Source organism: Heterodontus francisci, chromosome 8, assembly GCF_036365525.1.
Source record: "Heterodontus francisci isolate sHetFra1 chromosome 8, sHetFra1.hap1, whole genome shotgun sequence".
Lineage (NCBI taxonomy): Eukaryota > Metazoa > Chordata > Chondrichthyes > Heterodontiformes > Heterodontidae > Heterodontus > Heterodontus francisci.
In genome coordinates this window covers 51142189-51157052 of record NC_090378.1, presented here as the reverse complement: position 1 = coordinate 51157052, position 14864 = coordinate 51142189, and the positions used below count along the sequence as shown (strand labels likewise).

Genomic DNA, 14864 nt, shown 5'->3' with positions numbered 1-14864 from the left:
TAAAACCAAAATTTTTTGTTTTATGCAAATTGTTACAATTTGCTATAAACAAAGTGTTTAATATGATTTATATTGCACTTTTAATTACGATTACAATTTAAATAGTTAGCTATCTAGCACATCCTGAAGTTTGTTTTCTTCGGCTGCAAGGGATAAATTGGTGTTGTGAATACCAAGAAGCGCGTGACTTTCCACATAATGAAGTATGAATTACAGTTCGTTTAAGATCACTATATGCCCCTTTAATTTTGTATTAAAAGATATACTCGTGTATAGTTTACATAGATGAAATTGCAACTTTAAAAGAGAAAACTTTTTTCTGTTTTGTAAATCAATATACTTAAAAGGCAACATATAATGGATAAATCTGGCTTGATTTGAGGTTCCTTGACATTTTTATTGCACTGCAATTGAAAATTATCAAAAAGACCTTGCTGTCTTCTCCATTGAGATATGAAGCACCAAGGGACAGAAGATTAACACTGTGGTTGTACTACAAGTCAGAATCTGAAGCAACACCAAAAATCAACCAAAGTTCATATTCTACAATGAAATGTGATCATTGCCAACTTAAACAGTAATGAAACCAGGGAATATTTATGTGGAACATTTCCTCAGATCAAATTGGTGAAGCAGAGTCGTTAATGATGCAGATTGTAACTGATTGGTGAAAGATGCAGACTTGATGACCCATGTTCTGGTTTTATGATCTGGCTTCATTCTGATTTGAAATCTACAGAATTTGGAATTTTGTGGTCGGTATGAGAAGAGAGTGATGCCTACATTTGGCTCACTCAACAATCTTTCATCAACCAGTTCTGATTATAATAGCATTTACATAATCTCCCAAATTCTGCACCAGCAACTTGCTGTGCAAAAGCTCATAAAATAGTCATGAATTATCAATTGTTCATTAACCTCAAAATTATAGTTCCCATCACTTAAACATTGAGTATGCAAATAATTAGCAGATAAGGTTAGTTAACAAAATGGATAGGTTACAAAGGCAGTTTAGTTATATCAGAGTAATTCAGTATTAACTGCTTTTTGATTATAAACTTACAGTTGAGATCAGTCTAAAATTGATGTAATTAATTTAGGAGTACAATAGTGTAGCAGTTGTTACTGGACCAGAGGCCAACGTACTCTAATAATGCAGAGAATGGGAGTTCAGAATTCAGTGTGGCAATTTGAGAATTTGAATTCAATCTATAAAATCTGGAAATCAAAAGCCAGTATCAGTAAAAATGACCATGAAGCTGTTGCACTATCCTAAAAACCCAACTGGTTCACTTATTTGCTTTAGGGAACAAAATTTGCCATCCTTATCCATCTAGTTGATATATGACTCCAGCCCCACACCAATGTTGTTGACTCTTAACTGTTCTCTGAAACAGTCGAGCTTGCCACTTGGTCATATCAAAAGCATGCAGCATTTCAGGAAGGCAGTCCACCACCACCTTCAGGGCAAATAAGGACGCCTACATCCTGTAAATGAATTTTTAAAATCTTCTTAGATAAAGGACATTAACGGCATTAGATAGCCAATCTACTGAATCTATTAAATTCTACGGCTTGAATTTTGTTGCGATGGCAGAGGTCCCGCTGCAGAAGCCAAAAGCGTGAGGCCACCTCACTTTGGTTGGCAGAGGCCAATTAAGAGACCGCTGCTGGGGCCGCCGTCCAATTAAGGACGGTGGCCTGCCCCCAAGAGCTGCTGTTCCAGCCTCATCAGCAACAGAGAAAGGGCGCCTCACTGCCTGGACGCCTTAGAAGAAAGGTAAGTGGGGTTGGGGGAGGCCGGGGCCAGGCAGTAGACCCCAGCAACCGGGGTGGGGGTGGGAGTGGAGGGGAGGAGGGAGGAGATGGGGTCGCTGAACACCGGCAGCACCGTTGCTGCGAGAGCAGCCCCTCTATGTGCCATAGAATGCCCATATAGGAGAACCCTACACCCCTGGAACCCACTGGGAGGCCACTAGGTTTCACCCAGTGGTCTCTCCACACAGCGACGGGCCCTCCTGTTGTGAGAAAATGCCCAGAGGTGGGAAGTGGCCCTTAATTGGCCATTTAAGTGGCAGGTGGCCAATCAGCCAACTTTCCCACCACCAGACATTGGGCACCTCCCTTGAAGCCTTCCTGTGCCATTTTTCCAGTCTTCCTGCCTCCCATCTCCGCTAAAAGGCCAGAAAATTCCAGTCCATGTGTTTGTAGTTAGCAATGTTTCTGGAACTTATATGAACTCATCCTTCTGAATTAGAATGAATGAACTGGTTAATTCACCTTCCTCTGGGGGGGATGGCGTTATGTTTCTGAGACATGAGAGCAATGTACCTCCATGTATAGGGGTGCTTTCTGTTTCTCTTGAATCCTCTGCTCCTGGGTAAATTCATCTTTTCCTGGTAGTTGTGTCTGAATTAGCTGGTTTCAATCTCATCACTCTTAATCTCACAACTCAGTGTCTCACATGTCTGGCTGGCAAAGTTGTACAATAGTAATTTCTGTGACCTCTCTCTGACCTGGTGATTACCTGTCATTAAGTCACTGCTTGCAAGCAGGGACTTTTGTTTTGAGTATTTCTCAACTAACTTACCCTCACTAAAAAAAAAAGTTCCTTGATGCTTATCAAGAGGAAATTACTTTAAAAAGCATCTAGAACTCATGCCATTGCTCTGAGCTCTTCTTGCTGGTTTGTTCAGTTTCTAACTCAGTATTTATATTTAATTTTAAGACAGAGATTGTGTTTGAAAAAAGATCTGAATACAGGAACATGTTTTTACAATGTTACTGTCTGCTACTTTTGTTCATTTTTTGTCCAGAGCTGTTAAGTTTACATTTGACAAGGGGGAGGCAGTTCTGGCTTCACTTTTGACATTACACTGACCATCGCATAGGTGGGTAAATTGCATTTTCCAGAATATGCCTGGTATAAGCGGTGAAAGTGTACTACTAAAAGAACACAACTAAACTAAGGACCAAAAGAATGAAATTTAGTGTCAAAAATACCATCTTGTACATCCATAATTTCCAAAGAAACCTCCTAATTCTATTAAGAAATCTCTGAAGGTTATCAGAGGATTTCAGCATTCAACGTCATTACCCCTCTGAATCTGACTGCAACTTTGGGATTTGTTGCAAATACAGATTAATATGGAAATCCTGAAGTTGCACTCTCTCATTCACTGCTCTGCCACAGGTATGCTGTGGACATCATCACCCCACTGAGCCAACAATCCGTGAAATCGATTGATTGACTTGAAAACGTTTGAGAACTTCCTCTTTTCCACTCTAATATCGCTGTTAGAAACTCCATAAAATGTTAAGCCATGTTCAATGAGGTGTAACAGGGTTTTTAACAGTTATCTGTGTAATAACGGCTGCCAGACGATCAATCTGGCCCTGAAAAAAGTGGCGTTATGCTAAATTTCTCCTTTATGAATAATTACTAGCTTTTTTAAACTAGACTTTTAAAATAATTTTTTTTAAGTTTTTCAACTTTGTTCATGATACTTAAGTTTTTACCTTAACCTCATATGTATGTCCATTCTTTATTTCGCTGTCTGTAAAAAATTTTTAAAGTGGATTATTAGTGCTTTTCATTTCTTGGTGAAAATTCTTGAATGTGATTGGCTGTTTAGACAGCTTGATGACATCACTACAGCTTGATGCACGTTGAGAAAGGTAAAGTCCTCATCACAGTTATCACTATAGCTCTCAGCATAGCTTTCTTAAAGGTCAGTGCCAATCACCATTGCATCAAGAGATGCCAGGTCGCTTAATTACTTCCTAGGTTTTCAGGTCCTTTCTAATAAGGGATCTCACACAAGTACATTTAGGGCAGAACACCTTAACAGGCTGTCTCCAGGCCTGTGGGCTTGATGTCTGACCTGGTAAGACTAGTTTTATTTGCAGGAGTCGCTGTGATTTAATTAGGACTAGCCCTTTCATAGTATTCAGTCTAACCACCGACTCCATTTTGAGGACACATTTAAGGCGTTTCTTAGCACCTTTCTCCTACATTCATATGTAATCCTTGACAGCAAATGTTAGGCTATTTCACCACAGGGGCATCACAATGAAGGTCAATCCAGTCATCATTTGATATCCACATATCGATTTTTAGCAAAGTGTTGTCGCATAGCAAAAGTGTGAATGTAACAAGCCATATGGCTCACCTATTCACTGCATAAACTCAGCCACCATGGGAAGGGAAGGCCCAAGGTGACAAATTTATTGCAAGTTTTAAAAAAATTAAATCCTACTCAGAAGGTGCTGACTCATGCTGAGGTACTGTCTTGCAGCCCCCTGTTACTTCGCCCAATTGGTCTTATTCATGTATGAGCCGTGTACAGCATCACACTATCCACAAGAAGTATCACAGCAAAGCCCAACTGGGTCTTCATCTGAAAACATACATTTTTGAGTAGGGGTTTGATAGTGCCGATGAGCAGTAGCCCTTGCTAATTTTTATATCTAGCCTAGTCCAATATTACTGCACCTCTACTGAGAGTGCAAACTCAGTACAGACAAATCTAGAACTTTATGGACTATCAGAGTCAGTTTCATACTGGATAGCAAATTTGTCAATTGAGCCAGCAACCCAATAGCAAGGTTAGCACTTAGAACAGGTATTACACAGGCCAACTGACCACAAAGAAACTAACTATTCCAATGACCTTCTGAAAAACTATTCAATAACCACAAGTTAATACCAAATTACATCTTAAATCAAAACTCTGGTTATTTAAATCCAGATCTTTTGGGTATTGTATTTGCTGGAAAAGGTTACATTCTGCCATCCCCACAAATATTATAGTACAAAATATGTTTTAAAAAATGAATGCTACCCTTGCAACTTTAAGACACATTTGTTTATGAAGGTACAACAGTGCAATTGTTGAAGATATCCTTTTGGAACAGGATGTACATTCTCAACACAAGAAAACTGTCTAAGTAAACAGTCAGCATGGTTCTGAGATTTACAATTCATTTTTATCTGTATCTATCTCCATGCCTTCTTGTTTTTCCGCTTTTTCTTCCTCTTCCTTTTCAGGTTTTTCCTCATGTTGTTCCGTCTTTTCTTTTTCCTGTTTTTCTCTCATTTTCCTCTCGCCAACCTATTATGAAACAGCTAAATGTGTTACCTTGTGAAACATTTTGCATTATGTAGTTTGAAAACAAATGTTCGTTACAATCAAAATCAATGCAGCTTCACTGTCCAACAATCTTGCCAACACACACACAAACCAGGAATTTTGTAGTTCTGTACAAATGTCTTAAAAGATCAAAGACAGTAGTTGTGTGTTTGGAGGCTGGATAAATCAGACACTGAAGTCTACTAGTATAATTGTTCGAAGATGCTCGGATGTTTAAAAATGGCACCTGACCACGAACACCAGGTTATCTTACTGTCGGCATCAATCAGAAATATAAACTGCCAACTTACCTTGTTCTGGTTTCAGTGGAGGTCCATTTTGTGTGCCTTACAATTTGCCACAAAATTTGTAATCTCTGCTTCTGCTTGATCAAATGGAAATGGGAGATTGGGTCCTGGGCCTTAAATGCATCTATTTGCCCAGTCAGAAACTAACGGTCAATCTGTGTTTGAGGTGATTCAGTCTGATTGGTATACTGTACAAAAATAGCTTCCAGAGGCATGCAAGTCTGCATACCAAACATTCCTTTTGTATACTTGTCAGTGATGTCCTGTGATGAACACCTTACATCCCAATATATTTAAAACACAACAGCTAAAAAAATGCTGTCAAGATATAGTGCAACAGAAGATGCTGTTGCTGAAGGGTTCATCAGTTTATCATCTAAACTGCTTGAATTATAGCTTGTAATTCAGATGTGTTAATATATTTTCAGCACATTTACAAGCAAGGCTTACTCAGTATAGGCTGAATTACTGAGGTGAGGTGACATGGAACCAGGACCATGAATATTTATTGTTACGTCTGACCAAAAGCATAATAGTATTATGTGATCAGTATAATACTGGGTTATAATTATGCAACTTTCTCCAACCCTACAATTCTATGTTGCTCCAATTCTGGCCTTTTGTGCATCCCCAACTTCCTTTGTCCCACCATTGGTGGCTGTTTTTTTAACCAGTTTAAGCCCTAAGCTCTTGATTTCCATCCCTAAAACCTCTCCACTTCTCCCTCCTTAAAACCTACCTCTGTGACCAAGCTTTTGGTCACCTATCCTAATGTCTCCTTCTTTGTCTCGGTGTCAACTTTTGTTCTGTTACGTTCCTGTGAAGAACCTTGGGACATTTTACAGCATTAAAGGCACTATAAAAAATGCAATTTGTTGTTGTTTTTGATGGCAATCAGGCACTGGCAACAGATTTTTAGAAATAAAATAACTACCTTGGTTATTCCCCATGTTTGATTGCCATATTCCTCTGCATATTTTACATCATTTGTAATAAGGAAGTTGTCAAAGATGGTTCCAGATTTCACCTATGACAGACAAAAGGTTAGAAAACATACAATGTATAATTTCTAGTTGGTTCACTTCAATAAATTATCACTACCCCGATTCTTAACAAACATACCTGCCACAGATCAAGACCAAGAACACCGACGTTATCATACTTGTACATGTTGGCATCTGATATGTATTCGGGATTATCAATTTCTGGATGGACCCAATTGCCTTTGAAGTCAGGATTGTTAATCTGACGAGATTTCCATTCACCCTGAGCACAAGATTTTTAAAAAATTATTTTGTGGTACATTTGGTCATTTAGACAATTACAGCAAACACAAACAGAAACTAAATAAATGCATTATGCTGCATTGCTTCCAGACAAACTGAATATTTATCCAAAAGGCAGAACAAGAAAGAAAAACTCACCTTTACAGATTCCTTGAGAAGGAAAAATATTTTGCTGGACAATATATTGTTGCAAAACTAGTCATCCAACTGATCAACTAGTCAGCAGACCCCAAGGTTAGAACATCATACATAAATTTATATATAGAAAAAACGACAATTAAATTTATTTCACTATGCCTGCTGTTGCACTAAAAACAGTAGTTTACTGAATTTTTTTAAATGTTCCTTGACCTTGCTAATTAGGTCTGACTCCCAAATTGATTCAGAAGAAGAGAGGCATTTGTGAGTGAGGAGGTGAAATTATCAAAGGAGAGTCAGAGATGAACTCCCTCAAGAAAATACTCAGAGTGCATTTTCCACCCTCCCAGCATCACAGGTGTTCCCCACCTTCTCTTAAGATGCTGTTTCCCATTGGCTCCATAGCAAACAGTTGCTTCTGGTGCCTTATCCAAATGGTAATTTTTCATCACAGGTTTAGATAGTGCAAGTGGGTACCACAAGATCTTGATCTTGATGGTTTACCATCAATACATAGGTATTTACATAGGTATTTTTGGCCAAAAAAGGGGCTGAGGGCACTGACCTAACTACTAGTTTGGCTGACATAACATAGCTCCATGAGCCTGGTGCCCGGTTGAGGGGAGGTGGTGGAGGGGCCTTCAAAATTACCCATTTTACTCTCTAGTAAGTGTTACAGGGTTGTTTAAGATACATTAAACTTGCCACAGGAATACACTTGTACTCTTTCTGTTCATACATCCCTGCACACATTTGTGGGCTTTCTGGAATAAATGTTTCAAAGCTTTGTTAATACAGTGATGAAACTATTTCCCTGGAAAACATCACCATACATTTATGACCCAAGATTGTTTTAACAGCTAATTTCTCCCGGTCCAAAGTTTCAATTGTTGGAGATGTATGCATCTTAAACTGGAAAACAGGTTATCAAAAATAATTTTGAGATGGTATACATTGCTTTCGTGTTACACTATGAAAAATAAATTGCAACGTTTTCAATTTTCACCTTGTATTCTGTATTCTGAATCATAGGAGGTTCCCATTCACCATCCATCTCATCATTCCAGTCAGCTGGTTTCTTGGTGTCAGGATCTGGAATGGTTTCTGGCTTGTCCCAGTCCTCAATTATTTTTTTGGGAGGGCAGGGGCAAATTGGAAAGAAGGGAAAAAAAATGTATGTTTACTTTCTGAAAGTGTCTCCAGAGCTTAAGGTTTTTAGCCAGAAAGGAAATCCCTCGATTTCCTTTGTTCGATCACAAAGCATTTTTCAAAAAGCTATTTCCTTATCATAAATTATTTTTCAGAAATGGATATTTGCCACCAAAACAGATTTGAAGCTGCACCCTTGCATCACCAAATATTACATGGCTTGTTAATGTTGACTATCTGTTATCAGTAATATCAACCTCAACCAGGAATTCATTCAGCTCCCTTTTGAATGCTTGCAGCAAATATGTACTCACTGCACAAGCCAGTAACTTATTCCAGTGATCAATGACCATCTGCAAAAAGAGCAATGTGTAATGAGGTAGGATTAATAAGAGATACCATAGTTAAGCATCCTCTAGGGGGTAGCGATCACAACATGGTAGAATTTCAAATTTAGTTTGAGAGCGAGCAACTCTGGTCTCAAACCAGTGTCCTCAACTTAAACAAGGGCAATTACAGAGGTATGAAGAAAGAGTTGTCGAAAGCGGGCTGGGAAAATAGACTAAGGAGGTCAGTGGATGAGCAGTGGCAGACATTTAAGCAGATATTTCATAACGCTCAGCAAAAATTTATGCCGGTGAAAAAGAAGGACTCGATGAGAAGCATGAACCACCCGAGGTTAACAAAGGCGGTCAAGGAGAGTATCCAATCAAAACTGAAGGCATGCAAAGTGGCGAAAACTAGTGATAGGCCAGAGGATTGGGATTTTTTTTTTAGGAATCAGCAGCGGATGACTAACAAATGAATAAAGAGGGAGAAAATTGATTATGAAAGTAAATTGGCAAGAAATATAAAAACAAACAGCAAGTGCTTCTACGGGTATATAAAGAAAGTAGCTAAAGTGAGTGTGGGACCCTTAGAGGATGTGACAGGAGAATTGATAACGGGGAACAGGGAAATGGCAGATAATTTAAACCAATATTTTGCATCAGTCTTCACGGTGGAAGACACGATAAACATCCCACAGATATCAGATAAACAAGGAGCTAATGGGAGAAAAGATCTTGTAAGTCTCTATCACAGGGGACAAAGTATTTGACAAATGAATGGGACTAAAGGCAGACAAGTCACCAGGATCTGATGGCCTACATCCAAGAGTTTTAAAGAAAGTGGCTGCAGAGATAGTGGAGGCATTGGTTGAAATATTCCAGAACTCACTGGATTCTGGGACAGTCCCAGTGGATTGGAAAACCGCTAATGTGATGCTCCTGTTTATGAAGGGAGGGAGACAAAAAGCAGGAAACTATAGGCCAGTCAGCCTAACATCGGTCATTGGGAAAATGCTAGAGTCCATTATTAAGGAAGAAATAGCAGGACATTTAGAAAAGCTTAACGCAATTAAACAGAGTCAACATGGTTTTGTGAAAGGGAAATCATGTTTGACAAATTTGCTAGAGTTCTTTGAGGATATAACAAGCAGAGTCAATAAAGGGGAACTGGTAGATGTAATGTATTTAGATTTCCAGAAGGTACTCGATAAGGTGCCACAAAAAGATTATTGCACAAGATAGGAGCTCACAGTATTGGGGTAATGTATTAGCATGGATTGAGGATTGGTTAACTCACAAGACAGAGAGTCAGGATTAATGGGTCTTTTTCAGGTTGGAAAGACGGAAGTAGTGGAGTGCCACAAGGACCTCAATTATTTACTATCTATATTAATGACTTGGAGGAGGGGGCAGAGTATAATATATCCAAATTTGCTCAAGATACAAAAATAGGTGGGAGGGCATGTTGTGATGAGGACATAAGGAATCTGCAAGGGGATATATATAGGTTGAGTGAGTGGGCAAAAACTTGGCAGATGGAGTTTAATGTAGGAAAGCGTGAGGTCATGCACTTTGGTAGGAAGAATCAAAAGGCAGACTATTATTTAAATGAAGAGAGACTTCAAAAAAGTGCAGCACAGAAGGATCTGGGTGTTCTTGTGCATGAAACACAAAAAGTTAGCATGCAGGTGCAGCAAGTAATTAAGAAGGCAAATGGAATATTGGCCTTTATTGCTAGAGGGTTGGAGTTTAAAAATAGGGAAGTCTTGTTACAACTGTACAGGGTGTTGGTGAGGCTGCACCTGGAGTACCGTGAACAGTTTTGGTCCCTGTATTTAAGAAAGAATATACTGGCATTGGGGGCAGTTCAAAAGAAATTCACTAGGCTGATTCCTGGGATGAAGGGGTTGACTTATCAAGATCAGCTAAACAGGTTAGGCATTTATTCATTAGAGTTTAGAAGAATGAGGGGTGATCTTATTGAAACGTACAAGATTCTGAGGGGGCTTGACAGGGTAGATGTTGAGAAGATGTTTCCACTAGTGGGGGAGTCTCGAACTAGAGGACATAGTTACAGAATAAGGGGACACTCATTTAAAACTGAGGTGCGAAGGAATTTCTTCTCTCAGAGGGTAGTGAATGTCTGGAATTCTCTACCCCAATATTTGTGGAGGCTAGATCACTGAAAGTATTTAAAGAGGAGGTGGATAGATTTTTGAAATATTGGGGTGTTGAGGGCTATGAGGAGCAGGCATGAAACAGGAGTTGAGGTCTGGGGCAGATCAGCCATGACCTTATTGAATAGCAGGGCAGGCTTGAGGGGCCGAATGACCTACTCCTGCTCCTATTTCTTATGTTCTTATGATATCCAGCCTAGTTCTATGCTAACGTAACTTATGCATGTCACCTGTTTCTCTCCAACCTATCTAATTCAAATAGTCTATCCACAGATACAGTCTAGTTCCATTATTTTTAAATACGTCTCATCAAATCTCATAAAAGTCTTTGTTTTTCTAAATTAAAAATCTCTATGCCTATTGTGATAGTTAGGCTTTTAAGCTAGGTACCAATCTAGTGGCCCTCTTCTGAACTTTATCAGTTATAGCATTCAAAATTTGAGTGGCCAACTCTGTAGAATGCCGATAAATTTACACAAATTTATTTTTAAAATTGCCACTAAGGTAGTTTTAAATTATTTAAATTCTTCAGAATTAGTGATGCGCACTTACTTCTGGTTTCACATCATCAGGGTCATTAATCGTCTCTCGATCATCCCAGTCTTCAGGTTTCTTAGCATTTGGGTCCTTAATCATTTTAGGAGGCAGTAGGTCCCAGTCATCCTCCAGAGCCCCAGATTCAACTTTTTTGTTATCAATCTTCACTTCATAAGTGTTATCAGAATTAAGGATTAGGGTGTAGAGATGTGTGTACTCATCATCCTATGAGCACAATGTTATTTCAATTCAAAAAAAGACATGACATCTTCAATGATCAAACTCCATCCCCTCAAGTGCAAAATAATTAGACATATAATTTCCTTTCATTTATTAATATTACCACTGTTAGCACAGCAAACCCCTTTGGTTTAGTGTTAGAAATTCCTGTCCCTGAGTCAAAGGTACAGGGTTTGAACTCTGCCCCAAACAATACTGGTGAGTGGAGACTGGAGCTCCAGCTCTGAATTCTGAGTTGGTGACCAGCAGCATACTTGCATCTGGTGCATGTGGGTGACCCTCCTTATTGCTTGGGTCATAGGAGCCCATAATACCTTCTTAGCGTACAGGACTAACCACCACATTGACTTGTATAAAGATGGTTACGGCCATGAAAACAGCATTCATGTCACAGCCTGTCAATCAGCCTGCAAATCCTTCCACTGCTTCATACTATTCTCCAAAGCAGTAGTGTAAAGATACAAACATAACAACCACTTTTAATATACACAGATTTCTGGGGAATCTTAAAAATCAAGTAGAACTTTTCGGTACAAATCAATTCTGATCCTTTATTGACTTATGCTCAAAATGAAAGATCAGGAATTGAATTCTTTTCTATTTGGAGACCTCCTATCAGAACCAAACAATCCTTGATCAAATAGAGCATTGTCAATTTCAAGCAAAGCTCCTCCTCTATCCTACCTCAGAAGAGGACCATCTCCTCTACCAGAGCAGATTTTCCATTTCCCTAAAGTAGCTACTGTTATGCCCAAGAGAGACTACAAATTTAGAATGGTGGACTTCTATTGAATTGCAATTGGATAGCAACTTTGCCAAAACTAGTTTTACACAGAACCCTTTAGCTGGCAGAGTTGAATTTACCTTATCAGTCCAGACTAAATTCCAACCCAGATGTGGAAGATAGTATGCTAACACACTTAAGTCACCTGGCTCCCACTTACATAACTATAACCATACCAGTTGCAAACATAAACTTAGAAGTGCACTGCAAGAACAAAAATCTGTACATCACAAGTTATTTTAGAAGCACTTACCTGGGACAGCAGAGAGGCAGCGGACTTGGGAGGAATCGCAACCAGAGAGAGGCACCTATAAATCAAGACCAGGTCTCGAGGCCCACATTTACCTGGGAGAGCAGAGAGGCAGCGGACATGGGAGGAATCGCAACCGGAGAGAGGCACCTATAAATCAAGACCGGGTCTCGAGGCCCACACTTACCTGGGAGAGCAGAGAGGCAGCGGACCTGGGAGGAATCGCAACCAGAGAGAGGCAGTGTGCGGCTGTGGTTGGAAGACAGCATGCGCTGAGTTTTAAGAGTGAAAAAAAACTAACAGTGACATCACGGGAAAACCATAAGCTGATTGGTTGGTGAACAACTGCTGTTGGAGAGTGCCTGTAAATAGTTGGAAAATCAGAAAAAAGGTTCTTTTTTTTTAAACTCTCAAATAGCTACCTTATAAAGTGGTAAGATTAGTATTACTAAGGTTTTAGTTGGTGTAATTTATTAATTACTAATTAGAAAGTGCTATTTGGACAGAGTGCGAAGTTGTAAGTTTGGTGTGTGAGAGAGTTCAATGACAAGGGGAAGGAGGTGCTCCTTTGTCTCTTTCTTTTCTGCCTTTTCAGCCTCCACTATTTGGTTCTTTCTTCGGTACAGGGGCAGAAGCTGATAAGTCGAATAACTTACCAGTTACTCACCTATTACACTAACAATAATTAGTTTGTAAAGTTAAGGTATGGCAGGGCAGATCGACCAAGTGGAATGTGCCTCCTGTGGGTATGTGGGAAGTCGTGGATGAACCTTGTGTCCTTGACAAACACATCTGCAGGAAGTATCACTGGCTGCACAAGCTTGAGCTCCGGGTTTTGGAACTTGAGCAGCGGCTGGAGTCACTGTGGTGCATCTGCAAAGCAGAGAACTACGTGGATAGCATGTTTAGAGAGGTGATCACACCACAGGTTAAGAATGTGCAGGCAGAGAGGGAATGGGTGTTCGCCAAGCAGTCTAAGAGAACTAGGCCGGTAGTGCAGGAGTGCCCTGAGTCGATCTCACTTGCTAACCAATTATCCATTTTGGATACTGCTGAGGGCGAGGGTTCCTCAGAGGAGTGCAGCAACAGCCAAGTCCATGGCACCACGGATGGCTCAGCTGCACAGGAGGGAAGAAAGAAGACTGGAAGGGCAATAGCGAGAAGGGATTCATTAGTTAGAGGAACAGAAAGGCATTTCCGAGGCCGTAGACATGATACCAGGATGGTATGTTGCCTCCCTGGTGCTATGGTCAAGGACGTCACAGAGCAGCTGCAGGACATTCTTCTGAGGCAGGGTGAACAGCCAGAGGTTGTGGTCCACATTGGTGCCAATGACATAGGGATTAAGTCCTGAAAACTGAGTTTAAGGAGTTAGGAAGGAAATTAAAAAGCAGGACCTCAAAAGCAGTAATCTCAGGATTACTCCCAGTGCCACGTGCTAGTGAGCATAGGAATAAGAGGATTAAGTGATTTAACACATGGCTGGAGAATCGGTGCAGGAGGGAGGGCATCAGATTTCTGAGGCATTGGGATCTATTCTGGGGTAGGTGGGACCTGTACAAGATGGATGGGTTGCACCTTAGCAGGACTGAGACTAATATTCTCGCAGGGATATTTGCTAGTGCTGTTGGGGAGGGTTTAAACTAAATTGTCAGGGGGTTGCAAACCTCAGACGGTGTTCAGATTGGCGGGAAGCAAAACAGGTAACTAAGTAGAGAAGTAGTTAGCGAAATTGGAAGGAAGACGAGACGAAGGCAAACATCATATAGGATCGGAATGAGGAACAATCTTAAGACAAAGTTAAGGGCACTCTATCTGAATGCACACAGCATTCGCAACAAGGTATGTGATTTGAAGACACAAATAGAGGTAAATGAGTATGATTTAATTGCCATTATGGAGACTTGGTTACAGGGTGACCAAGACTGGGAACTGAATATTCAGGGAGATTTGTCATTTAGGAGGGATAGGCGGAGGGAAAAAGGAGGTAGGGTAGCGCTGTTAATAAGGGATAAGATCAGTATATTAGTGAGAGCGGATCTTAGATCGAAGGAGCAAGATATAGTATCAGTTTGGGTGGAGCTAAGAAACAGCAAGGAGTAGCAAACATTGGTGGGAGTTGTTTACAGGCCACAAAACTGTAGTGGTAATGTTGGGCATGGTATAATTCAGGAAATTAAAGCTGCATGGAGCATGGGCAATATAGTAATAATGGGCAACTTCAATTTACATATAGACTGGATAAACCTAATTAGCACTAATGCTGTGGAGGATGAATTCCTGGAGTGTGTACGAGATGAGTTTCTGGAGCTGTATGTTGAAGAACCAACTAGGGATCGGGCTATTTTAGATTTAGTATTATGCAACGAGAAAGGGCTAATTAATAACCTTGCTGTAAAGCAGCCATTAGGAAATAGTGACCATAATATGTCAGAATTCTACATTAAGTTTGAAAGAGATATAGTTCATTCTGAAACTAGGGTCTTACATCTGAACAAAGGAAACTATGAAGGTAGGGTGGGTGGGAGGGTGAG

General features: G+C 40.1%; 1 protein-coding gene across 2 annotated transcripts in view; it reads right to left on the bottom strand.

Moving 5' to 3' along the window:
* The window catches only part of LOC137372828 (calreticulin-like), a 58695-nt gene continuing 43831 nt past the window's right edge, over positions 1–14864 (bottom strand). For both annotated transcript variants that reach the window (XM_068037144.1, XM_068037143.1), the window contains 5 exons: positions 11072–11281; positions 7871–7984; positions 6563–6706; positions 6375–6467; positions 1–5114 (listed from right to left, as the gene is read on the bottom strand). In XM_068037144.1, the coding sequence (XP_067893245.1) occupies positions 4977–5114; positions 6375–6467; positions 6563–6706; positions 7871–7984; positions 11072–11281 (699 nt within the window). In that variant the 3' untranslated portion in view covers positions 1–4976. The remainder of the gene's footprint in view (positions 5115–6374; positions 6468–6562; positions 6707–7870; positions 7985–11071; positions 11282–14864) is intronic.